At 50.8% G+C, this 26,448-nt stretch overlaps 1 protein-coding gene across 3 annotated transcripts in view; it reads right to left on the bottom strand.

Moving 5' to 3' along the window:
- Positions 1-26,177, bottom strand: part of SRGAP3 (SLIT-ROBO Rho GTPase activating protein 3) — a 123,836-nt gene extending 97,659 nt beyond the window's left edge. Inside the window, exon 1 of one of the 3 annotated variants that reach the window (XM_054838439.1) lies at positions 25,827-26,177. In XM_054838439.1, coding sequence (XP_054694414.1) covers positions 25,827-25,893 — 67 coding nt within the window. In that variant the 5' untranslated portion in view covers positions 25,894-26,177. The remainder of the gene's footprint in view (positions 1-25,826) is intronic. The other 2 variants (XM_054838437.1, XM_054838438.1) reach the window with 2 other exon arrangements.
- Positions 26,178-26,448: the final 271 nt, after the last annotated feature.

The raw sequence follows: 26,448 nt of genomic DNA, 5'->3' as shown, positions 1-26,448 counted from the left end.
CTTGAAGTCTTGGGGCAGCAAGATCTGTCGGTCCAACCAGAGAGCACCTTACCCAGCTCACCCTGCAACAGCCATCGATACGGTAATGCTAAATCAACAATTACAAAAAATAAATCCCTAATCAGCACTGGTTTTAGAACTCAGCCCTGCATATTCTTATCCCTAAATGTCATGAGCTCTCAAGGATACTGAAGAGAAAAATCTGTATTTTCAATTACTCTGTGGCTGTACTACAGCCTTACTATAAAAGCAGGCACCACAGACTCCAGGATCAGGACTGAACACCAAAATTACCAAGTCTGGGAGTTCCTCCCCGAACCAGCAGCAGCCACATGCCCTTTTAGACCCAATCGCATCGTACTCGTTTCTGTTAATCCAAGGTTCCTACCAGTTGAGCAGTGTACTACAAGCCAATTGGCAAGAGGGCCAGAAACACGAGCCACGCAGCATCCTCGGCAAGGCAGCAGTCCCATCCCTTCCCTGCACCGGGCAGAGTAAGGCAGGAGCAACCCCCCCGCGCTGCCAGGCACCGCTGTCAGCCCAAGATGGGCACGCTGCACCGCGGGCTGTCAGCCTCCATCACACATCACGCAGAGACACCGACACCTCGGGGTCCGACACACGCACCTAACAGCAGCAGCACAGCACCCAAAGTGACTCTTCGCTGTTCTGAGCCCCTGCCCCTACAGCCCTGGCTCTGTGCCACACGCCCCCACACACCATCCCCGAAAGGCGCTGCCCATCCTCCTGTCCCGGCACTACCAAAGTCTCTTCCGTGGTAAATCCAACGCCGGCAGAGCAGGCAGCTCGCAGGACTGGGGTTTGTTCACATCCCATCTCTCTGAATGAGATTAAAGGTACCGCTGTGATTTCCGCAGTGCAAGGGGCTCAAAAGCGCGCCCAAGGACAGCGTTCCAGGCTGGCAGGGCGAGGAGGGTCCTGCCGCGGCTCCGCAGGCAGCCTGAGCTGCAGCACGTCCCGGCGGGGGTCCCGGGCTTACTTCGGCTGCTGCTGCAGAAGCGTGGTCAAAACCCAAAGCCACCGAGCAATGATGACAAGCCCTTCCCTGCCTGATGCGAGATTTATTTCAAAGAGCGTTGTAGCTCCTCGTTGGCAGGGCCAGACAAAACCCGCCAGCGCGAACAGCTCGCCATCAACGTTCAATAGCACTTCATGGACTGAAATCCCCCCTGGAATTGCAGCTGCTGCTGGAAAGGGGGAAACGCGGCACGGCCGGAGGAATTCCTGAGGCCCCAGACAGCGGATCTCATGTGTTTGGACCCCAAAGTAGAGGAAAACATTCGCAATCTTTTTATTTCAATTCATTCTTTGCTATTGCACGTGTTTGCTTAGCAAATAATTTATAAATCAAATTAAATATTTAAGCACTTTTGATAGAAAGCTGTATTTTCTTCATATCCTTATGCTGTATACCGACTTTTTTAAATATAAAATTTTAAACACATAAAGGTGGCAACATATTGTGACTGTTCCTCACATGCATTCCTGATTTTATGATTAAATCCTGCCATCAGTGCTAGGAATAAACAAAAGACTGTAACCAGACAATAACTGCGGGATTGCTGGAACACAAGCCTCTCTGGTGGAAGAAGTCAGACACAGTGCACAGACTCAGAAAGCATCCTTCTTTGAATTTGACAGCACAAAGATGCAGCGGTGAACAAATAAACTTAGGGGACTTGCTGATTTAGCTGTCAATAATGAACGCAGAATGTGCTACAGAGTACTAATGATTTGCAGCAGAATACACGAAACCAGCCTGAGCAGCACCCCAGCTCCGGATCTACCGACAGAGCGTGTCACCTGGGACTAATCCAACTGACACCCAGCGCAAAGCATGTAACCAACACCCCGAACGGAGATTTCTTCTCAGTTACTAAAATTTGGTCAACGTCAGCACAACAATCCAGGAACTACATCTGATACAACTCACTGCATTTGGGTTTTGTGCAAGAGCCATTCCTTTTCTCAGACACTCACAACAGAAGATGATTTGTGCTGGGTACGAGCAGTCACTATTGACCAGTATGGCCCAAAGCTGTCAGGCTGCTCCTGCAGAGAGCACAGCTGATCAACCACCGGCAGCAATCACGCACAGCAGCGGGTTCAACCTCACTAGAGAAACGGAAGAGATTTATCTCACCGAATTGAGAAAACAAAGTTTCAACTGCTGAAGCATAGCGAGCACTAAGCCAATATAAGGTCATTATTCTTCTCTTCCAATACGCATACAACCATTGAAGCCTCCATCCACACTCCACCGCTCACTCTGTCCTTCTGACAGAAGAAACAATCTCGCCGTTTCTTGCCCTTCTCTAAGGATTACTCACCCACTATCTTTGCCTGCCAGGGCACTCTCATTTCATCACATCACATTTGGCTTTCGCAGCAGCAGCTACCCACTGTAACCCAGAGCAAAAAAACTCAGTAAGTATTTTTAGGCCATGTGTTTCATGTGACACAAGGGTTTTCTTCTCCATTGCCTAGTTCAAAGTCAGGAAAGACCAATGGTGATCTAGAGACAGTAACACTTAACAGCACGCAGAGATGTGTGACCCTCCAAACACACGCCCGGATCTGACCGTACTGTCACAGCGTCCCTGTCCGCACCCTTACAGGAGGGGGAGCAACGGGTTTAGGTGAAGAGCAAGCTTCAGTGCCCATCCCCGCGGCCAAAGGCGGACAAGAATGTGTCGTATTCCGAAGCTGCAGATGTTCCCCGATAATAAAAGCACTTGAGAATTTAAACCTCCCCGTTCAGGGACCGGCAAGCAGCTTTTAATGGCAGAATGACATAGTGCGTCTTTCTGTCCACTTTCATACCATCGCCCCGTACAAAGATGTTTTCCCTTGCTGAAGAGATACGCGAGTGAGGTGAAGAGCATGAACAGACTTTTGAGGTGGGGAGCACGTTTAACGGATGGCCTTTAGCACCAACCATCAAACCGAGTTCAAATAATCACAGTTTGCAGGAAAAAGCTGACAGTGACTTGACATGTCTCCTACATAAAACTGCACCACATCTCCTTTGTGCCATATCCGTATTCACTTTGATGCATTATCATTCCCTGCTCCTCTTGATTGCTTTTCAAAAGCGATCTAAATTAACGTGAATCGGTAAAGGGTAATTATCCCTATGAATAATTAGTGCATGCTAATAAATGCAAAATAGGACAAAACACTAAGTTTTACCAGAGCTGAGAGCTCTTGTTCGTGACATCGGCCCCGGTGAAAGGGCACCGACTGAACGCTGACAAAGGACCAGGGAGGATAGCTGCATCCTTACTGCAGGAGCAAGGAGCTACTCTGTACAGCAAATGACCAAAGCACGGCTCCTGCTTTTTGTCTAAAGCAGGATCTTACCGTGGCCAAAGAACATCGCGTTTTCTCTTAGCAAAAGCCTATAGGAATCTCTATTATTAAAGATACATGACACTACCAAAAAGAGGAAGAAGAAGATATTACCAAGAAGAGAAAGACAAAGATACTACCAAGAAAATGAAGATATGGCCAAGAAGAGGAAGAAGAGGGAAGGCTGTACTCATATAGACATTTGTCATTAACTCTCACCGCCCTGCTCCGCTCGTGGCCACGCAGAGCTCGGTGCCAGCGAGCCCCGGGGCCCGGCAGGGCAAGCGGCCAGGAGCGGGAACCGCACGCATCGACTCTGGCACTGCCACCAAACGTGACCCACAGGCTGTGCTCCACAGCGTGCCGTTCCGTTACCACCTGCACAGTGCCCCAAGTAAGCATTTAACATTTATAATTTCCATTAAACCTCTTTAAACTGAATAGCTCCACAGCGCGCTATTTAGAGAGACCTCCAGCACACTAATTGGATGAAACAGCCCACAAGAACCAGAAGAAACATTCAAGTGCCTTCTTCGCAATCGTAGGGAGCTCCACAAATAAGAACATGTCATTCCGGGGATCCCACTTAAAATAAATAGCGGTTCAGTATTTTCTCCAAATTGCATTTGCTACCTCCTCAAAGTCATGACAGATGTTCTGACATCATGATGGGAAAGACGTTAATGAATTACGTGAAACATTTTAAATCCAGTTGGAGCCCAGCCCATCATTATTTTATTAGTGCACTAAGAAATTTAACATGTAACAGTATCATGAATCTAAAAGGGCTGTTTCCCCATCTTTTGAAAAAAGACAAATTCAAAGCTGCACACAAAGCCATCACGTTTGCACTGGCTATGCACCTCTCCTTGCCAAGGAGAATTATAAACGTAGCACAGTCCAATTAGCAAGAAGGATGGAGAAAAAGATTCAAGGTTGGTTGTTGGTTTTTTTTAATCAGACAGTACTTACTAAGGTTACTAGAGGCTGAAGCACTCAGATGGCCCTCCCCGAGCCTCTTCCTCCCCAGCCTGAATGGTCCCAGCCCTCCCAGCCTCTCCTCATGTGACAGATGCTCCAGTCCCTTGGTCATCTTCATGGCCCCATGGCTCCTGGGTGTCCACGTCTCTTGCCCTGGGGAGCCCAGCGCTGGCCCCGGCACTCCGGATGTGTCCGAGGGCTGAGAAGAGGGGAAGGATCACTATCGCATCCCTCGACCTGCTGGACAAGGCCTTCTTCACGCAGCCAGGATGCCGTTGGCCCGCTCTGTTGCAAGGGTGCATTGCTGGCTCGCGTTCAAGCCCGTGTCCAGCAGGACCCCCAGGTCTGTCTCTGCAGAGCTGTTTTCCAGCTGGTGCCTGGGGTTGTTCCTCCCCACGTGCAGGACGTGGCACTTGCCTTTGCTGAACTCCACGAGACTCCCATTGCCCATCTCTCCAGCCTGTCGAGGTCCCTCTGACGGCAGAACAACCATCGGGTCTGTCAACTGTTCCCACTTCAGAACACACGGCAACTTCCTTGAAAGCGTCAGTCAAATATTTCAGGTGGAAGATTCCGGCAATGATTGCTTTCTTCACCTAGGATACAACTGGACTCTAAGAAAAGTTTTATGATTTGTCTGAAGCAATTTTCTCCTTAGAGTCTTGGTGCTCCCCTGTGCTGCCCCTTCTCCTCAGGCTTAGTCTAAGAGCTGATAACGTAATTTCCAGTTGCTGAGGCCAGGCCACACACCGCTCATTGCCAAGTCACCACAGCACACAGAGCGCACCAGTCGATGCAGCTAATGAGCCTGCCTTAAACAACATGATGAACGCACATGCTGATGAGCCACGGCACCACTGCTTTTCCATTTGTGCATCTCCATGAATGATGAGTTGTGAAAGCGTCACCCATCATCCATCACACTGAAACCTACTCACCAGGTCCAAAAAAAGCAATTCACATTTCCCTCTCATTCACAGAGCAATAATGGGTATAAGAGGAGATTTATGCCACCTTCTAACCATTTGCTAAGCAAAGTAATAACACTTTAGTCCATGTAACTATTCGCTTTTACAAAGGATGTCTACTTGGTTTAGCACATGGTAGTACAGATGTTAATCTGATTTACAAGATAATTAAACCAGGTTTAGCCTGGATCCATGGTGTACCTAACCAGCAGAAGTAAAGTATGGTGGAAACGCAGCTCCGGTGCCACGGCTGCCTTTCAAGAGGGAAGTTTTGCTCAGCCTGGGAAAGACAGGTCTGGAGGCAGACACACCAGCAGCCTTCCACTGCACGAGGAGTTGTGCAAGGATGGTTATCAACTGGTCTTCATAAGCACCGAGGGAAACACAAGTCAGCTTCCTTTCACGAAACAAAATTCAGTTTAAATACTGGCGAAAAAAGCAGTCTAATCAGAAACAGTTAACAGAGCAACCAGGGAGGATGTCAGATCTCCCATCACTGCAGGTTTTTATCAACAGATTAGATGAGCATCCGTCAGACATATCTACGCTGCCGGGAAGATCTAAGGATACAGAAGAGAGACCTTTTTTCAGGGAAATAATACACGGTTTAATAAGCCAACGGATAAAACACCAGTTTGAAGGAGGGAGGGTTGAAAAACATTCCTGGCTAAGCAGGGGGCCGGGGACAGCGGAGGCGTGCTCCATGCCTCCGGCGCAGGGCTGGCCAGACCTGCCCAGGACATCGGGGCTCCCCGGGGCTCCCGGGCCCCTGGCGCCGGCCGCAGCGCACGCTCAGCCAACCGGGGTGCTGCACACACCCGAAAAGCACAGCTGTTGGTGCAAAACAGGTACGTACGGGTAACGGTATTTTAGCGAGATACCCGTGGCACTCCCCCGGAGCTGCACGGGGTGCCTCTGAGCGGGGCTGCCCTTGATCTGAGCATACCGAGCAGCAGCCAGAGCTCGCAGGGCCTTCCTCATTTTGATGGCCTTGTGCTCATTCCCTTTTGGGGAAAAATCACACATAATGGCCTTTAGGGAACTAATTAAGTAAAATATGCTGAAGCTGAGGCTGGCAGCAGGCTAGGGACAGATCAGCCAGGGGAGGCAGAGTGCGTGAAAGAAAACATCTGAGACCCTTACAAGTAATCTTATTTTTCTAACAACACTGGTAAAGTAATTTTAAGATCAAAATTGATATTTATACTTTTCCTGAAAGCTTTTAAAAGGCAAATTATGAATAAAAATACTATCACTTCAGTGAAAAGGTGGAATGTTACATAGTAACATTTCCCTGAAATAATGTCAGCCTGTAAGTTATGTGACTGTATCTTATGAGGGATTAATTCCAAACTCTTGAATTCAGTGAAAAATCTCCCTTTAACTTAGGAGCTTTTGACTCAAACCAACACTGAAACTGAATAAAAACAAGGTAGGGAAGTTGTCCAGCCCTGTTTTATTGCCCAAACTGAGATGCAAGTACTAAAGTAAATTTAGCCATATATTTTATTAATAACTATAAGCAAGTGCATTTTTTTTAAATGCACGGGTTTTATCCTAACAATTTTACTGTAAATATGAATGGATTATTTTCTCTCCCACCAAAAAAATGTCACAAGATCTCTTCACAAATAAATTATGCCCAGTAAGTTACCTTCAGCTAGGATATTTTATTAACTGCTGGATGGAGAACAGCTGTATTATACAGAGACAGAATTATGTTTTAAGGAAAAGATCACCATCATGGAAGGCTGGTTTTCTATTCGAATTTAAAGCTAGTGAACAAAATCAATTCCCCACGCTAATAACCACGTGCAAGCTCGGTCTCCCTTTGAGCATCTCCATATTCCTGTCTTGCTTTAGCGTCTGAGCAGACACACTCGTTGGCGGGGCGGCGGGGATCCAGCCGAAGCCACCGCGTGCTGATCAGCTACCGAGAAACAGGATGTCAGCGGAAATCTCCACAACCTCCCCGCAGCCTGGTCCGCCCTGCCTGCGGGACACGGCCGCTTTCGGCATCGATTCTCGTAAGAGAGAAGGAACAGAAAATACAGTGTTATTTCACGCTGCAGCGGCCCGAAGAGCCGAGCCCTGATGCATTCTGAAAGCTCGTGTTACCAGAGACCATGCGAGTTCTCTTTTCGTATCGCTATTCTGCTTTCTCTCCGCATTTCCTCCTCCTGCTTTTAGCCGTCCGCTGTACTCGGTGGTACGTCCTAATTTGATTGATATTTAAAGGACCAAAAGAGAGGCGGGGGGGGCTGCAGAACGTACCCCTGCCGACGGATTACCAGCAAACTGTCACTCTGAACTGTACGCTACGTGTCTTCACATTAATTGTTTTGTCAAAAAATGGTTTTCCGCACGAAGCATCATATCTACATTTTTCAGCAATAAACTACAGCTTGTTAAACAGGAGAAAAAAGGGGAGAGGGGAAGAAATCAAAGGGCTGTTATTTGTCTCTAATGAGTTTCAGAAAATTTCTTATTAAAAATCTGTTAACAGCCCAGCCAGCACAGGAAACAGGCACCGCTCGAGAACGCCGGGGAAGCCATGGGCTATAGCACAAACGCTAGTTTTGCCACAATAGCAGTTACCAATTTTAAAAAGCCCAACACCAAAAGCCCACGTTCATATGACACTAAAGATCTGAGCTAAAACAGAGGGTTCAGAGACGGCCACCGTTACTGCTGGCACGGGGCGGCACAGCACAAGAGCGGCACAGCATCCGTTCCCGTCCTGCGCCAGCAGCTTCGACCCGTTTGGGGAACATCTGCCACCAAAACGGCCGACCCGGTCACCTCGAGCTGCAGACTACTGCCGGGCAGTCCCACGACGCTCGCAGCTTGGGGCCGTTCTCCGCCATTTCGGTCACACAGCCACCAAGGACCACGGAGTCACTCCGCGCTACTTAAAAGCCAGTCGGGCAGCGCGGAGCGGACCAGGACCACTGTGCCAGGAGAGGAGTTAGTGGCACCGTGGGGCTGCCCAGCCATCCACCCCACACGCGCCCCTGCCCGGCACGGGCCACGTTACCCTGCACTTCTGCCACAAAGTGATGGCAGGAATGTCTTTTCACAACCAGACCTTTAACTGGCCAAAGAGCTGGAGATCACTTCCTCGCACTGACAGGGCCAGGCACCAGCCCTGGCGGAGGAGGATTTGGGTTCAACTCACTGCGGTGCTACCCAGTCCCCCCTCTGACTCCACACCCCCCGTTTTCACAGCCCCTGCCAAGGGACCGGCACCCCGACGTTCTGGTCCACCATTGCAGCCCCTGGGGGTAAAATGAAAGTGTCCTATCTCACACTCACATTGCAAGGCTAGTTCACCATTATAGAAAATGTTCAGTTACTATGGTGATGGAGAACAGAAAAAAGAAAAACACTTAGATTCATGTAAACACAGGTTTTCATATGCAGATTGCAGTATTCTGTACTTCCAGTTGATACTGATTTATGAATTTTCAGTTATTCAGTCAGCCAGCAAAAACTGAGTGATTATTCATAAATATAAAAGTTAAAGTTCATTCCTAGATAAATGACAAACAAAAACAGGCCTGAATTTATCATATATATTATTCACAATGACTAATTCACTCACCTCCACTTATATGTTGAAACCTAGTCATGCTAATTTTAATTACTTAATTTAGGGAGTAACTCTTCCCTGTTTCCCTCACGATAAATTTGTTTATATACGTATATGTCTGTTTTCTACCCGTTGTGGATAACGTACACAGTAAACAAGGAATAGGTGCTTTTAGTGAATGCTGCTAAAATCCACTCTATTCAGCTTTGGTCTGCTGGCCTGAGGGTGAAATCAGTACTGATTCATAATGTCTCAGATCTTTTTTAAGCTGCAACTGAACATTCATAGAAAAATGAGAATAGTCTGAAACAGTCTTGGCTACCAGCTGTGATGATTTTTAAGTTCCAGTGTCCTGACACCAGTCATGCATTTTTCTCCTTTTCTGAGCCTTTTCAAGATGGGTTTCCAGGAACACACAGAGAAATAGGAGTCTTGCACCCCAGGCGCCCACCTACTTCTCTTGCCTGTTTTCTACATGAAACCTATCGGGAAACTGCCAAGGAGGAATCCAGTCCTACCTCACCAAGTGAGTTTCGGGAAGATTAGGAATCAGCCGGACTCTTCCCAGGTGCCCAGCAATCCTGGTTCCCACAGCTGCCGCGGCAGCCAAGAGGCACAGCACGGACACCCAAGTGCTATCTGCCTGTTCCAAACAGTTCAGGCTTCTCAGCTTCCCAACCCTTGCACGCGTGCGTGCATGCTCCTCCTAACATCGACAGCTACAACTGCGCTTCGCTGCCGCTGGAGCGTGGCCGAGAGCTCACCCACCCACTTGCGTGGTGCCGAACGCACCGGGTGTCAGCACACTCCATCGTGTTGCACACTCAAACGTGCCGCGAGGCTCCACGCTGGCTGATGCCAAGAGACAGTACTCTAACGTTTTATCTCTTCGGTTCACATAGGATTTGTTACTTTAAACATTAATTCCCTCTGTCCTAGAAAGAACACGCATGCAGCAAGCCATCGTGCGGCTCCGGGCGATGCCAGCACGAGAACCCTTCAGTAACTCAGCAGCAGCAATAAAGGCCTGATACTATTCTGGCAGTGATATCAGACAGTCCACAACCAGATGGATGTATTTGTAAATAAGGCAGATCAGTTTTGTCAGGTTGTAATTGGTTTTAGAACAAGCAATTCCCACAATGACAAACAACAATTAAAGAGCACAGAGCTCCCACAGCGTGCAACACGGAACGGGTTTTACGAGAGGGACAAAAGCAGAGGAGGAATGGAAGTGCTACCAACACCACGCAGACTGTTTCATCCTGAGACAGGCCTAACGATGCCACCCTGCAGCACGGGAAAACCCGGCAGCACTCTCAGGGTGACTCCAGAAGGAAGCAGAGCCTCTTCCACCACCTAGATGTCTGGTGCCCGTTCACGCTGCAACCAGAGCCACAGCGAACACCTTGGCAATTCGGAACCCGCAAAGATCAGCTGTCCTTCCATCTTGGCAAGTCATCTGGATGGCATGCTTAGAAGGAACAGCTAAGCTACTGCAAAACTTCTGGGAAACTTGAGTGTCTTCACACAAAGGTGCTCTTGGGGACAGGGAGTTCTTCCCAGCGAGCTCTGGACACGTGCACTCTGGTAGAGACCCCAAAAAAGTTAAGGAAGAGGTCACTGAAGATTTTTAATTTCTTTCAAAGGCATGTTGCCACCATGAATTTCTGCAGGCTCAGGAGTTAGCTTGGTGGCCATAAACATCTTTTTTGTCATTGTGAGGTACACCATGTACAAGGACACTGCAGCAAACACCAGTGACGTGACCAGCCTCCACGTAAGCTCTTGGCACGCTGACGACATTTCACCACATTCAAACCAAAGAACCAGTTCTGCTGGCATGCCTCATCTTTAGTACACTGCCTTAAACCCCCAAAACACTATCCCACCTTATGAAATCTCTCAGGTGTCACCCACTCCAAGAGAAAACATCATTAATCCCATTCTCCAGGTGAAGAAACTTTGGTGCAAAGAAGCCTCCCTGCTCAAAGCCACAGCACCAGCCTGCTCTCAGGCCTGGCACAGGAGTCAGGGGTGCAGACCTGGGTCCCTGTCGCACCCCCTAACGTCAAGGAGATGCCCCAGGCACGTCCGCTGCTCCCGTTTCCAGTGCCACAGCACCCAGAGGTACGATGCGCTTGGGTGCAGTAAGATGCACAGCTAGCTGGACACGTTACCTCGGATCTGGAGTAAAAAAGGACATTTGCCACTAGCTGTCAGAGCCCTGGCATTATGTCTCCTGTGGCGACACAGTACATTTCAATCTGGACATGGAAAATGGCAGACAAATGTTCGTATCTGTGTGAAGCAGTTTCCAAGAAAGGTTCTTGAATGTTTTTTTAAAATCCCCAATGAACATTTAATTCTGAAGAAGTTATTCTCTGGTTTTGTGACCTGCAAAATTATTTCCTTCCGCCCAGTGCCTTGGGAGAGGTAACGCCATCTGCTACACGTTCCTCTCCCATCTGACACGGATGCCATCTCACCGCACTTGAAAAGCGTTTGTACAGCGGTAGGGAGCTACATCAACAGCACAATCCATGAGATGTACAACAACGTGCCGTATGACTGGGAGGAGAGGCAAACAATGTGCATTTCTTTTCCTCTTCTTCCCACTCACCCTTAAGTTTTGAGCTGACCTCTTACATGAAACAGTTATTGTTATTCCAACAGCGTATCTCCAACTGCCATCCCACAAGAACAATGACTACATGAGTACTCTTTTAGTTATGGTTTCACTTTCAGGAGTTTATAATACGCCATCTTCACTTACAGTATGTTTGCTTATTGTTTCTTTAGGGATTTTAGCAAGAGTAGGTCAAGAGCACAGAAGCACTGCACAGGAAAAACTGCCTTTAGAAGTGTCAATCACTCCGAACCATCAAGCAAGGATGTTAAAAGAAACACAAAATGCTTCGGAAGAAGCTGCGGCTGAGAGCCTGCTTCCCAATCCACTTGATACACTCAAAGTTAAAACTGGTTCAATGCTGCTATTTAATTTTGTTCAGTTTTTGCCACACCTCCTCAAGTTTTGCCTTGAACTACCCAAAAAATACAGTTACAGCAGAGAGTCTGATTTCCAGTTTCATTTATTACCACAGTAGAAGTCCCATTCACCTTCGCAGTAAAAAAGAATAGGGCAATACAACAGTCCCTACAGAACACCGGCTGTATCCAGTGGAAAGTAAAATAAAGAATGGTTAAAGGAAAATCTGGCAAAATAACAGGTTAACCTTGCAGAGTTTCCGTAGATGACTGTTACGGTCATTTCAAAGAGCTCCACCTGGCATGTCAACACTCTTCCAGTTTCCTCTAGGTGCAACGCTGAACGTACACAGACCTTCACGGCGCCGTCTGCTGCAGAATGACCTGTGCAATGAGTCCTCCTCTCCATCTCTCTCTGGCTGATGTATGTACAGAGCCCTCGCCACAAAACACAGTTCAGTTCCCCTGAGGTGTGAAACGAACTGGTTTCCATCACAGAGCAAGGCTAGCTGTCCCAAGTTGTCGGTGTTTCTGTACAACACCTAAACAACTCACATTTTCCTACCCGAGATGGACGTAACCTCAGACTGCAGCTTGCTCTCTCCCGGAGCTGCAGTGCATCTCTAAAACGTGAAGTTAAGCATCACTTGCACCGTGGTGGTGAAGATCCATCTACTTCTGCACCGCAGGCAGAGGAACACTTCGCCCCTGCCCCGAGGAGCTGACAACCTCACTCGAAAACAGGAAGCGGCAGCTGAGTCAAGCAAACAGGCGAGAGGCGGCCAGGGACCTCAGCGCAACTTATCGCCACAGATCAGCCGATCAGACAGTTTTTTAGACCTCACGAAACAAGCAAGTTTCAAAGAGATGGTTAAAGGAGAATCACACAGCACACACACTACCCAGCTGCTGCGGCAGCACAGAAGACACGTCCGACAGAAGCAAACGGCCGGTGCACAGGCAGTTTCTGGTCCTTGCACAAGACGCAGAGTTCAGGGACCTGACTTCTGCTCCTGACTACCACCCTCCCGCCCGAGCCTCCGTGCCTCTGCATCTCCATCAGCCAAACAGGCAGAACGCTCCTGCCTGCCTCTCGGAAGCGCTGGGAAAATAAAATCATTAATACTCTTAAACATTTTGAAACTATTACACGCATATTTACAGAAATGCCAGTGTTATTTAATCCAGTAGCCTCTCTCAGAGCATTGCTTTGATGCTGCAGGGGAAACTATAACATATCCAGCCAATTGTGTAATGCTCTACACAGGGATAGAAATGGTTTTCTGATCTCTAGCAATCACATTGCACCCTGAAGCACAATATTTGATTGTTGCTGACCTCAGCATGCTTAACAGTACATAATATTGAGTGTAAAAGTACTCAGTCCTTTTGAAAACATGCCTGTCTCCAAAACCAAACAATCATGAGGCAACATTGCAACATAAAAACACATCACTATATTCCTGCCTATACTTGGTAAGTTTAACTCTATTGAGCAGCCACATACAAATAACTTCCCAGGAAACAATTAGCACCCTCTTGTACTCTACATTACTGCTGAAGTACTCGCTATGACAACCAACAAGGCCTTTTACCTACAGAAGAGACATATGAAGGAGACGACCTTCGCCAGACTTCCCACCACCGCCCATTTGTGGAGGGGTAGATGCAGACAGGCTTCCACCACCATGGTACGAAAAGCAAGGCGAAGGATGCACTGCAGCCTTTCTAACCTTGCAACGTACATTGCGTGACCCCTCATACAGGCAGGGATTTTGGCACATGAAGCACCACATGCCGAAGCTGATGGGAGATATCCCACCCATTCCAGAGGACTTGCGTCCAACCCACAGCACCATGTTCGACAGCAGCCCAGCCATATTTTCAGACAAAACTCTCTAATCTTTTGGCCAGAGCAGGACTTTCCCACCCCTTAACACTCATTTAGGGCATGCTGTCCCTCCAGAGGAGTCAGCACATCCTCCCAAATAACAGAGAGGCGAAAACAGCTGCCTGCAATAACATTTTCTTAGAAGGCCCAATACGTCTTCATCAACTAACGGCCTATCTCCTTCCAGTGGAGGTCACTGCTGATAAGTGCTGCCCAGCATCCTTCCACAGACGCCGTTGAGCAGACATCCCCATCCAGCTCACAAGGAGTGGAGACACAACTCCACCATGACCACGGGTCACATGCTGCAACACCAGCATAAATCTGGAGTAACTAATCAGCTTTCAAGGGCAAACAAGAACAGAAGTCGGGGAGTTTAAGAAAAAGCTAAATATACTCTCTGCTCTTGGCAGGATAATCTTGCAGACAGTACTTCTTCCTTCAGTAACTCACCAGCCAAACAGTCTCTTTCGATACTCTCGCACAGCGTTAGCGTACCACTTCCCATCAAGGACACAAAGCCGTCTGCAAACAGGTCAGCAGCAGTTTCCATCTCGTCCTGTGCTACAGCCCGCCGGTTCCTGCCGCATTCCCGCTCCAGGCTACGCTCCCGAACAGGACTCGTCCGCACCAAGCTTCGCCTCCTCATCACCACTGTCTAGCAAAGCAACTCCACGCTCTCTTGCGGCTTTAATCCTGTGACACTGCCAACACTGTAAAATGGCAGCTGGATTTTTTTGTCTCCAGATCAGATCAAAGTCTGTATCTTTCAAATTTCAAACACTAACAAGCTGTCTTGAATAAAACATCATTTAGGCTCTTCCCAAATATCAATTAACCTTTTTTTTTTTAACACAGAGAAAATCTTGAATTCTCTCTAGAGCCTTTCCCAGCACAAAAGCTTTAGACTGCCACACCAACAGTTTGATCTCTAGTTCTTACTCTTTTATGAGGTCTTCTGTAATCTCAATGATTAAATTATAGCATCAGAGTTAAATTTCCACGAAGTAAAAAAAAAAGGGGGGGAGGGGGCAGGAGGAGATTCAAATGCAGATTTCTTCCCAAAACCCAGTTCATTTAAATCCATTAGGTCACTAACATTGGACAGCAAGTCCTACCTACTGCAGTAGGGTCTTGGCTGGGCCAGAAGCTTTAAACATCACCATCAATATAAAAAGTAACTCGTTGCCATGAGTTCCCTCAGATCTCAGCTGCTGGCAGACTGCAAGCTCACACTGCAGAAGCTTTTCTGAGAAGAATTTAGTCGATCTGGTATGTCAGCTTCACCATATGGTAAGGCGGAATTCTAGTCACCTTGGGCGGGGGGAAGCATCTTCATTCCATAGCAAGGGGTTTTATTCCCATGAAACAATTTTTGATTAATCAGTGCATTTGACAGAGAGAAAAGCGTTGCACGCACACAAGGCCAAAATTATCTAACTGGTGATCTTGAGCTAAGAAATCTGTTCTTCAGGTCACCTCCTCTAAACGAGCGTTTCAAGTAGCAGAACATCACCTCAGGCTCTAACCACACCAAAGAACAGCCTCAACGCCACAAATAACTCCTCAAACAAAGCTAATCAACACTACGTCATCTGAAAGATATCTAATCTTCGGGGCTCTTTCATGGTAAAGGGGAAGCCACTGTCTCATGAAGTCCATGGCAGGGACATCTGTGGTCCTCCAACGCGTGACGCTGTTCCACAAAGTTGGACCTCGAAGGTGAAGTTGGTCTAACAGACTAGAAAGGCGGTGGAAAACCAAGCTCCCTCTTCCCTGAATGGGAATCATTACAGCCAGACCTCCATCTCCTGATCTCTGGTCATTTCATGGGTTTGTACCCTGTTGTCTTTTTAAACATTTACTCTTAGAATACAAGTAAGACAGTAAAACAATGCTGAGTCTCACCTAGTCGCTACAGTTAGCTTTGCTATCCAGATAATAACCAAAACAAGAGCCATATGGATAACACGCTCGCCCACGAGAGCGGCGGCCCCGCACATTCCCAAGAGGGGCAGGACTAGCACCACCCAAAGAGCTGCGTCCCCTCTTCTCCGTGTGTTTTACGGACCGGCCGCTGAGGCTCAAAGGATGCTCACCTAAGGAGCAACCTCCTCCCTAAAACTGTAGTCTTTCTAACAGAAAACTACTGACCCTCCCTGCACACCTTCCATTGCTACAAGATGAAGCAGTGTTTCGTAGAGCTACTTTGAGAAGCCAGATGTATTCGAGTGACTGCAATCCCTTGCCACGTACGTGACTGTTCCTCCCAAAGGCCTAGGTGAAAAAGGAAAGTAAAACCCTTGGTTTTTTTCCAAAGCTATTCTTCTCTCCGAAGGAAAGAAAAGTGATAGACACTAATGCAAATTCTTTTCTGAAGCTGCTGGACACAGAGAGGCTGTGCAGTTTTCCCACACTCTCCAGATCCCAGACTAACAGCCTGCAGCACCAAATGTCTTCATGGAGAACCTCCCCTGAACGTCAGCGTGGCTCCAGCAGTCAGGAGAGGACATCGGTGGAGCTAGCAGAAACAGTTCTGTCGTCCAGGGAGGCACGTTGTTCTAGGGCTGCTCAGCAGCGCAAGATGCGTAAGCCAGAGAACCTCGCAGCCATAGCTTCCTCCCAGTTTCCAGCTCCCTGGTCCCCCCCAGGCCCTGCCAGGCCAGGGGTTCCCGAACCGGGGAACTCACACCCGTGCAGACACACACACGTGAGCACCAGAGGCACTGCTGCTGCTCCCCTCTGGCGAGGCACAGAGCGAAACGTGGGGACCCCCCTCCTAGAAGAGGCTAGGACAGAAGCACCGATTTCCGCACGGGAGTTATAGCACCACATCTTTTCACATATCTTTGTTTTTAAAACAAAGGGGAAGATTTAAAATAAAGAGGATGATTTAATACAAAGGGAATGATTTAAAACAAAGAGGATGATTTAAAACCTCTCCCTCCCTGCCATGGACGGGATCCTAACAGCTGCCTCCTCATTGATGAGTAATGACAACACCGGGACAAACAACAAGGCTGCCTATTCCCCAGGCTGGCACGCGAGGGCTGCCCTGCTGTTGATGGTGCCGTTTTTCACATGAACTCTAAAACCGGCTGCTGACCGCTCTCGGCCGTTGAACGATCCCGCAGCACTGTGGCGGCGAGAAACACACCACCCCATCACACCGACTCGGTCCCAGCCCAGGGAATCGTACTACAGCTACATAAACTCCCTCAGCAACGTTATTTCGATCCTCCTCTTCCCTTTCTCTCCCAACACCGTGTGTCGCAATACGCTGTTCAGCAGCGGCCTCTTCCCAAACCCCTGCAGCTGTCTTCCAGAGGTGAGAAAGGGACACCAAAATAAGTCATCCCGGGCCAGTTTTTCAGAGAAAAGTTTATGAATCAAGCTCTGGGAGACACAAACAGCTTAAAGCGCATCCAACAACCACAGGCACAGAGCGGGAGCACCGGCTGGGGACCGGAGCCCCGAGGAGGCCATCAGCGACAGGTACAAAGCACTATTACCAGTGCTGCGTGGGCTCGTGCTGTTCACTCGTTTCTGTGTCCTCCCTTCCTGCTATGATACATACCAATACAATACAGAGAGGCGGGGCACACACCACACAATGGTTATTAGTAAGAAATACTCATCTTTTTTAAAGAGGAAGGTTTGCTGGCAGCTCAGCAAAAGCCTCCTGGGATTAAACCAACACTCGGGATCACGTAGCCACCCAGGCTGTCAGAGAGGGGAGATTACTTCATGCCAGTTTTGCTGGCGAGGGACACGAGGGCACACGCCGCTGCGCCCTCTCCAGCCCTGAGGCCAGGCGTTACCTGCTTGGACCGCTCCATCACCAGCCGCCGTCAGGAGTACGAATGCCTCTGAGTCGGTAAATGCATTTCAGGGGGTGATTGCTGCTGCGGCCGTGGGTGGTAGCTTGGCAAACAGCTACTGAAACAAAGCCAAATTCAGGCAAGAGAAAATTTAAGAGCTCAAGGGGGAGGGTTCTCCCCCCCAGCTTTGACGGGCCAGCAGAAGGGGAGAGTAAATCCTGCTCCTGACAGGCGCTGAAACTGTGCACACAGAACTTAAAATATTACACCTTGCAGAGGCTTATAAATATCTGTTAAGCACCTGAAGCGCATTTGGTGCTGCACTCTTACGGCCCTTAAAACTCTTCACCTGGAACCAGGACTAGCTACAGGCCATGAATAAGTGTTGTAAGAGGTTTTTACCGTTACAAGGAAGAAGGGTAGATTGATAAATAACACCTGCTGCACCCAGGTACCTGCCAGCTATCAGAAAAGAAAATAGCCAGGCTTACAAGGATCAAAACCCCTGCTTTTCTACTGAAACCAGCTCCCAGCAGAGGTGCAGAGCGCCGCAGGACCCCAGCTCCTCACGCCACCAGACCCCTTCCCGACGACAAGCCACGACCTCTGGGCTGGACTCATCGCCCGGCGCCCCTGGCCACCGCCGCAGCGAGATGGCACACGGGGCACGGGGAGGCCGGAGAGTGGCCATCCCTGCTGCAGGCTGGAGCTGCTGAGGGCGCAGGGACCTGCTCATGGGCAGCGTGCCTCGGCCTCCTGCACGACACACACTCGCTCCTCCTGGTCACGCTCACTCCAGGGCAGGGACACAACAGGCCTCCGAAGCAGAGCGAAGCCCAAAGGAGGCCTCTTCACCGCCATGCGCTTACAAACATGGATTTCATTTTTGTAACACATTAGAAGAAAGTCACCTTAATGAAAGAAATCTGAACCGAAATGTGACGGCTGTGCCCACAGCTGCCCCATGGGAAGCGCAGGCTCTGCCCCAGGCCATCGGCTGCAGGAGCAGCTTCTGCTTTATACAGATGCTCCCATGCAAACCCAAGGGTTTAACAAGCACGGCTGCTAAATGCAACCTCAGCCCTGTTCTGGGGGTCCAGCCATACTAACAAGCTTTAACCCAGAGCTTCAGCTTCCCCGTCCCTCCCCAGGCAGCAGGAGAAGCACAACCTCCCACACCCCAACCCAGCCACGTCAATGCGCCATGCGGTGCTGGGTGACAAAGCCCAGCCTGGCAGCAGAAGCCGGGGACCTGGCCTCTGCAGAAAGGAGTCCAGCAAAAGGTTTGTTGTTGGTCCCTCGGCCATTAGAAAGCAAGCAATGCTTTCCTGCTGACCCCGCCAGAGGCACCTCCACCCTGTGCTGTTTGCTTCAACAGCTTCGGCTGGGGCCAAAGAGCTGCCTGTTAGGAGGCAAAAACACTTTAATGATGTCACCTTTTTCCTAAGTATCACCCCACATGCAACTAGAAGGCCAGCACACAGGCTTTCAGAGCCCCAGCTCCCCATTTAAACCGAGCCGTGCCCCTAGAGAGTCGTTTAGTGATGTCTGGACAAGACACAGCAGCCACAGTGCCTCAGAGGATTCCACTCCCACCGTCTGCACCAGCGCTGCGAGGCCAACCGCCCGGCCCCGGCAGGCAGCTCTCGGTGCTGTACCCATGCTCCTACCCGGCGGGCACGCAGAGCTGGCGGCGAGAGCATTGGACACCGTAACAGCTGCATGTGACGCGGAGCAAAGCGCCCAAGCTCCACATACGCACGTTTCTGACCCGTTACTGCGAGCTGGCGGCTCCTTCCCTCTGCCGACCGCGGAGGCGGCCCAAATCCAAGGTATGTGAGGAAGGTCCATCCACCAGCAGCCGTACGGAGCCGTTGACGGTCAGTTGCGTGCAGAAGCCTGCTGATTCAGTCCAACCATCCCAGCCTCTGCCAAAGCGCTCAGGACTTCAGCTTAGCAGGAAAACATCTCTGATAGATTCAATTTGTTTCCATTAGAGACTGCCAATTAATCTTTATTATGAATCACGTATATACTTCTCTGCTATTCTGCGCACATGGCCCTCCCAGTCCCCACGCACGGGGGTCTCATGTAAAACCCATCTGCCAGGACCACGCTGTCAGACCCCACTGAGGAAACACAGAGGATAAGTGGAAGATAACAACAAATCAATCTATATGGGAATCAACAGAATAAGGAGCAACGCTGAGCAGTTATTCTGACGTCTCACAGTAGAAACTGGATCAGATTCATCAGGATCTGCTATCTGTTGCAGATGACTCCACTAAAGCTGACAGAGCTACGCCAAGGCATGCCAGCTGGCCCTCAGGTCGCACTTCCCCACATTTTGTTAAGCAAGACAATTAAGCCAATGCAAATCTTATCACCTGTTTCTGTGATTAATATTTAGCAGTTTCCTACCAGCCCACCCAAAGGGATGGAACTTTCTTCTCTTTTGCACAGAACCATTTTATTAAATGGGCTGTCAAGTTTCAAGCCTCGATGCCTCATCCAACTGGGAAGCAAGCTTTCCTCCTGAGCAAGCCATAATCCCAGTTGGAGCGAGTCCAGAGGAGGCCATGGAGATGATCTGAGGGCTGGAGCACCTCTGCTACGGAGACCTCAGGCTGAGAGAGTTGGGGTTGTTCAGCCTGGAGAAGAGAAGGCTGCGGGGAGACCTTAGAGCCCCTTCCAGTCCCTGCAGGGGCTCCAGGAAAGCTGGAGAGGGGCTGGTGCCAAGGGCAGGGAGTGACAGGCCAAGGGGAATGGCCTGAAGCTGCAGGAGGGGAGATGGAGATGGGATGTGAGGCAGAAATCCTTCCCTGTGAGGGTGCTGAGGCCCTGGCACAGGGTGCCCAGAGAAGCTGTGGCTGCCCCTGGCTCCCTGGCAGGGTTCAAGGCCAGGTTGGATAGGGCTTTGGGCAACCTGGGCTAGTGGAGGGTGTCCCTGCCCATGGCAGGGGTGGCACTGGGTGGGCTGGGAGGTCCCTGCCCACCCAAACCAGGCTGGGGTTCTATGAAAATAATTTGGTATGGGAATTTTCCCAAAATTTTCTGAGTAAAGTGGAAAGAGAGCAATAGGAAGGAAATGAGAAAGATACATAAAGGAAGGGATGCAGCTACTGTGATAGAAAAAGTAAAATGAAGCTAACAGGCAATGATAAATTAACCTGGGCGGCAGTTCTCCTATGACAATGGGAAAAAACACTTTTTCTTTGGGCCCAGGTTTGCAAGCCTTTTTAATGTTTTTATATGCTAAATCTATCAAAATTCTAGTTCTATTATCAATTTACACAGCAACTAAGAGTCCTAGAAGTGCAAGAAATCATCCCTTTACCAGTATGCAGCCAGATGCACTGTTTAAAGACTGCCGTCTTTAGGATCACCAGGGATGCTTTTCACCTGCCAGCCATATGACAGAAGATGATGCTATTGACTCACAGCAGTCTTCCTGCCAAGAATAACCAAATAGATCATACAACGACCTGAATTTTGCCAGGGTTAAAGAAAAGCTTCAGGAAGCAATATGAAATTAAACAGCCAATCAACAGGATGCCCAATTTTCTGCAAGATTTACAATGCTGTGCCATAGACGGTTGCATCTACGTAATTAAAACTGGTTAGTTTTGCTGCATTGAAGCAACAAATCACGCATTCAACAGTAATGAGGAAGAGACATTTATTTATCATTCTGGCCAGATAGACCAATTAAAATTGTACGTCTGAAAACACTCGCTTTAAATTGTGCATCTAAGAATCTACTGTGTTCTGTATTCTGCAAGTAGTCTTAATGTGGCAGTTGTAAATACATGGCCATATCTTTATTGGCATTTATTTTTAATGCAACCACTCCTGTCTGCAAATCTAAGACAGACAAATAAGAAACCCTGCCCCCTAAAACGTACCCTTAATATTTTCTTTCTGGTACCGTCAAGCGAGCATCTGCTGCCAATGCCGGGGCCAGCTCTCTCCTCCCTGACAGCTGAAGGAGGCAGATCGGCAGCAGAAGAGGACGGATCCATGGCGCGATACCTGACAGCAGAGACCGCAGCACGGGAAGGCGCCTGTCAGCGGTGCGTGTGTTCAGCAGAGGTCATGGAGACAGGTCCCCGTGCATGGGCAGATGGCAAACGCTGCGGAGGGCTGCAGGACAGGCAGCCTGCAGCAGCCACAGACAGCGACCATCAGGTATCTCCACTCCCAAAAACAGAGCGGCACCCACCCAAAGCCTCAGGCACCCTGCATCACTACTGACACCGCGGAACCGTGCCCCAGCTATCACCCCCAGCCCTCTCTAACGCCCAGCAGGAGTGTGTGCAGCAGCCAGCACTCACAGACCTGCGTGCACACGCAGGCACACACCCCGCACACACCCTCTATCTTTTCACAGCATTGTCAGACAACTCCTTCCCACCACGAGAAAAGCAGACACAATTCTCCAGGGAGGGAAGGGAGATACAGAGTCATTATGGCTGATAAATCACCCCTGTGCACAGAGATTATTCACCAGTTAAACTCGACTTACGCCAATCAAGCTCCCCACACAAAGTGTGGGCTCATCGATTTTTTTAACCGAGGCCGCAGCACCCCGGAGCACAGGAGGTCGGGGCAGGGCTCGGCTCCCACGCTGCAGTTATTGACGGGCTGTCCCTGAACCATTTGAGGCCTTTGCTCTACTTCCCAACAGCCTGAGCAAGAGGGCTTTCAGCAAAACTTTCCTAAAAATCAGTCTAAGCAATAGCCTTCTTTTCCCCACCACGTTATTCCCAGTTGCAGGTCAGGCTCCTCTAGTAATACTTGGGTAACTTGGGGGTTTTCTGCCCTTCAGGCACTCTGGACGGTCGTTGCCGTGCGGGAGCCCCAGGCGCCGGCTGACACCTTACACCTTCCCGGCTGCGCTGGCCCACCACGCTGGCCAGCACCCTCACCCTTTCAATCCTCTCCGACATCTATCTTCCAAATGCATTTTAAACACACCTCCTCTGCAAATCACTTTCGCCTCCACCCATGCCGATGTATTCCCTAGAGCTCACGTGCAGGGCTTTCACCTCTCTCCCTGCTATTTTCTTGACCGCACCATGGGGACCACCACAGTGCTGTGTTCGCCCCGTCCTCCAGAACAAGACATCACTTCTTCAAAATTTCATCTTTTATCATCTTCATATGTCAGCTCTTCTGTGCCAACACTTTGTTTCCATTAGTCTCCTCACCGCTGCTCCCCTTTCTCTTTCTTTCTCCCTCACTATTCCTTTTCCATTTTAGTCTTTCTCTGGAGATTTGGGTATTCTGGTTCACCAGGGTAGCAGGGGTTTAGATACGAATAGAATAATGCCTAAATCCCTACAGGAAACAAACGGGGTATCTGGATAATGAGGCGGCCCAGATGAAATCCCCAGGTTGAGCCAAGAGATCAGGCCTTGCAGAAGGGGAGCAGAGGTGGAGGGGGATGTTTATGGTCCCTGTCACAGCCTCAGAAGAAGGTTTAGATGATGACAAACCCTGCCCCATGTTGGGTTTTGCCGACGCCAACCACATGCAGACCTGTCGCGTCTGCACACGCGGTACACGGCTAATGGAAGCAGCAGCCCCATCCCCTCCGCAGAGCATCCTCAGCAGCCTGTCCTCCTTGGGTCCCTGCTCACCAGGGACCTTTCGCTAAACCTGCCTGCCGGCCACATCGTCCCCCACTGCCCCTATTCAGTGACAAACACAGGCTACGACAGACCTGCACGCCAGCTCCTCTCGAGGTGGATGCTCATCCTCCTCCGACAGTTTAGCAACACGGGAAGGTCAGAGCCGGCCCGGTCCCCGCAGGGAGGTGACAGCGAGGGTGATGGCTGTCAGGAGAACCCTCGAGCACCGGAGCCCCTTCACGGGACCGAGGTCACCCTGAGACCACCTTGGCCCTGCCACAGACCTGCGGCCTCTCGGGGATGGAGGTGCCACCACCTAGAAGGCAGCGGGCGGGCAGCACGTGCAGACACTGGGGTCTGACTGTTCCCACCTCGCCCCAGCTTCAGGTAAACCCGACCACACCCGAATTAACCTTTATTCGGATGAAAATACAGACCGAGTACCCTAAACTAGAAAATGGGTATTTCTGGAGGTATAATTAGGCACAGAATAGTACCAAGGAAGTTATTACGGGCCCATCAGCTGGCCTGCGTTACAGCTGCCCAGAAAAGCGGCCCAAAACGTGATCGCTGTGGTGCAATAAACACAAGCCCAGCATTAACTGTCTAACATATGGAAACCATGAGGCTACAGAAGTCGGGCCAAGAATGATCACGGCAAATGAGTATTCCAGTTACAAACAATAACAAGAAAAAATACTGGAGATTTCTGCAGCGAAGCCTTTGGAACAGATCAGACCCGTATCAACAGATTGGAACAGATCTGGAACAGATCAACCCCTCCGCAGCCCTGAGCGCCCAAGAAGCGGGAACCACCCGGCCCAGGACGCCTTCGAGAACAACATGGGAACATGGGGCAGTCTCCACCAACAAATGCAAATCCCCTCCCGTGAAACAGAACAATACCACAGGCTAAAAGAATATTTCATCCGCTTAACTGCAGGGTGCAATAACATCAATTTGCCCAAATTACACACAAGCAGAAAGGTAATTGGCACTGAGCAGAGCGTGTTGTGACTGTTACATCACTCTTCAAAGCCAACTACAAAAGACTGAAATGCAAGAAAGTAAACAATGGCACGAAATCAACAGACAGCCCCTTCCCCAAAATCCCTCCATCTGGCACTGCACCGCAGCATTTCAGCAGCTACTTTTTCAAAGCGCTGTACGTGCAGATAAGACATCACTCAGCTCAGCTCAAGACCCACCACACTAAGCGACCTCCAGAGAAAACAGGAAAGGTGTTTCGTTTGTACATTCGCAGGCTAATTTGCAGAAAAGCTATATTTTTATTTAATTCTGTCTTAACCAGAAACTTAAACATAACAAAATGGTGAACAGATACCTACATAAAACAAACAACGAAAAGGAGATGGGAGCCAATTTTATATAATAGCAGGGGGACTCGAAGGAGGCGACTTAATGAGAAGGCGTTAAGTAAGCAGTTAAACATCCTCAAGCTGAAAGTGGGAAAAGGAATTGCCATCAACTAACAGAATTAGCAATTGTTACAATAATGAATAGATTTACAAACAGAAGTTATGCAAAAATATCAGTTAATACAGTTTGCCACTGACACTAAAATTCCAAATTTTGTAATGCAGAGGAGGTTACACACACTAATCTTTTTCTGTCTGGCCGCACGCACTCTAACGTACTTGGTCTTTCACCAGGCTGCAGACATTTGTGATGTTTCAGAGGGTGCCAACTTTTCCATAATAAGTCTAACTGTAATAAAAATTAATTTGGAGCCTGGTATTTGATGCTTAGCGGTCTCAACAGACGTAACCTTTAATTATATGCTTCTCTAATATTTAGAAACAGAGCGGTCAGCTTCAAAGCTCTTCGTCCTGCAATACCGGGACTTGCATAATAATGGTTATGTCCCCTGAAATCGCCGGGCCCGATGTCCGCGAAGTTCCTTACATAAGACCCGCACGATCGGTGTGCCTCCTGGCCCGGGCAGCCCCGGGCAGAGAACCGCCACCCCCGCGGTCACCCCCCGCAGGCAGGCTGCTCAGCCGGAGCCCGGGGCTGCGCGTCCGGCGGCGCTGCCCAGGTGGGCGCAGGGCGAGGCCGGGGAGCCGGTCACGGCCGCGCACCCCCCGTTAAAAGGCGGCCCCATCGCCAGCGCTCTCGGGGGGGGGGGGGTGGGGGGGGTTCGCTCGGAATTAACGCCCGCAGCCAGTCCGCACCCCGAGCTTCCCGCTCGGCGGCGGCACCGGCGCCCACCCCGGGGCCGGCAGCGCCCGGGCGGGCAGGGCCGGGGCTCCCGCGACCGGTACCTCCGCGGAGCCGCCGCCTCGGCCCCGGGGCCGCTCCCCGCCCCGCGGCGCCGCACTCCGCGACCGCGGCCTGTGGGGCGGGAGGTGCCCGCGCCCGGCGGTGCCGCAGCGCCCGCGGAGGAGGCGCGGGGAGGGGGAAGGCGCCGTGGAGGGGGGGCGCAGAGCGCGGAACGGCGGCGGGGGGGCTCCCGCAGCCAGGGCCGGCCCGGCCGCCGCGCCCCGCCCCGCACACAAAGGCGGGCACCGCAGCCGTGCCCCGCCGCCCGCCCCGCGATGCGGCGGCCCCGCTGCGCACCTTTGACCTGCGCCTCGTAGTCGGCGATGATCTCTTTGTCCTTCTTGAACTTGCCCTGCGATGACATCTTGCGGGGGGGCGCGGGCTCCACCGGGACACCCGCCCCGCCGCGCCGCTCCGCTCACCGCACCGCCGCCGCCGCCGCCTCACCCGGCCGCGGCCCCGCCGCCGCCCGCGGCTGCCTTCATTGGCGGCGCCGGGGACACCGCGCACCGCCCGGACCTCGGCGGGGACCTCGGCGGGAACCTCGGCCGGAGCCGCAGCGGCAGCAGCACCGGCCTCAGGAGCGGAGCCCAGCCCAGCCCGCGCGCCGCCAGCCGAGGCGGGGCCCTGGCGCCCCTCCCGCGCTCAGGTTGCGCGCGGGAGGGGCGGGGCCGCCGTGAGGGGCGGAGCGGGGCGGGCGTCCTCGCGCCCCTGCTCCTCCCCCTCCGCCACCCGACGGGGGGTCCGGGCCCTGCGAGGCGGGGGGGGAGCGGCCCCGGCATTGCCCGGCCAGGGGGGCAGCGGGGGCGGCTGGGTACGGGGTACGGGGATACGGCTGGGTACGGGGTACAGCTGGGTACGGGGGTACGGCTGGGAGCGGGGTACGGGGGTACGGGGGTGCGGCTGGGTACGGGGTACG

The sequence above is a fragment of the Grus americana genome, chromosome 11 (assembly GCF_028858705.1).
Source record: "Grus americana isolate bGruAme1 chromosome 11, bGruAme1.mat, whole genome shotgun sequence".
Lineage (NCBI taxonomy): Eukaryota > Metazoa > Chordata > Aves > Gruiformes > Gruidae > Grus > Grus americana.
This window is presented reverse-complemented; position numbering and strand designations above follow the sequence as displayed.